At 42.2% G+C, this 585-nt stretch overlaps 1 protein-coding gene across 1 annotated transcript; it reads right to left on the reverse strand.

The window, feature by feature from the left end:
- Positions 1-12: 12 nt before the first annotated feature.
- Positions 13-534, reverse strand: LOC107125433 (nucleoporin NUP53-like). Its single transcript, XM_015428855.1, has 2 exons — positions 370-534; positions 13-223 (listed from the first exon to the last, which is right to left on the reverse strand). The coding sequence occupies exons 1-2, from the start codon at positions 526-528 to the stop codon at positions 146-148; spliced, it is 237 nt and encodes a 78-aa protein (XP_015284341.1). The 5' UTR covers positions 529-534; the 3' UTR covers positions 13-145.
- Positions 535-585: the final 51 nt, after the last annotated feature.

Below are 585 nucleotides of genomic sequence, written 5' to 3' on the forward strand. Positions count from 1 at the left end.
CCCAGCTGCTCTTTAAAGTGCAAAACACATGTGTGCCAAGTTCCTTTTTCAAAGGCAGGACATCTGAAATGCTGCCATGAACAGTTATACAGCCAACCAGTAGTCCTGTTACATCCTCCAGCAAAGTGGACTCTAGTGTTTCTTACTACCAGCCAAACATGTACTCCATAGCTTTGGACACGATGCTTTCATCTTTCCTAGGAGTCTGTCTGTCAGAAACCACCTAGAAAAGAGAGTCAGACACATGGTAAGCAAGAGATTGTTTTTTTCTGACTAGCCGTTTTTTTATTGTTCTTTTACACAACGCCTGGAATCCTTTTATCCAATACTAAGGTGATCAGGACAATATCCTCACATATTCCTACGTACCTGATAGTCACTAGTTGAAGCTTTATAGGCCGTGGCAAGAGGTCTCATTGTAGAAATCCTTTGAGCACTTGAAGGCTGCACGGGGGTACCTAGCGTTTTCATTGGTGGCGTGAAGGAGGAACAAGGGGATGACGCATAACTTCTGTCTATATTTTCCATCACACTCTGCGGGCAGAGATAAAATATTCCATTTAAAACCTATATCCTAGTTTTTTT

Source organism: Gekko japonicus, unplaced genomic scaffold (assembly GCF_001447785.1).
Source record: "Gekko japonicus isolate JY-2015 unplaced genomic scaffold, Gekko_japonicus_V1.1 scaffold74533, whole genome shotgun sequence".
Taxonomy (NCBI): domain Eukaryota; kingdom Metazoa; phylum Chordata; class Lepidosauria; order Squamata; family Gekkonidae; genus Gekko; species Gekko japonicus.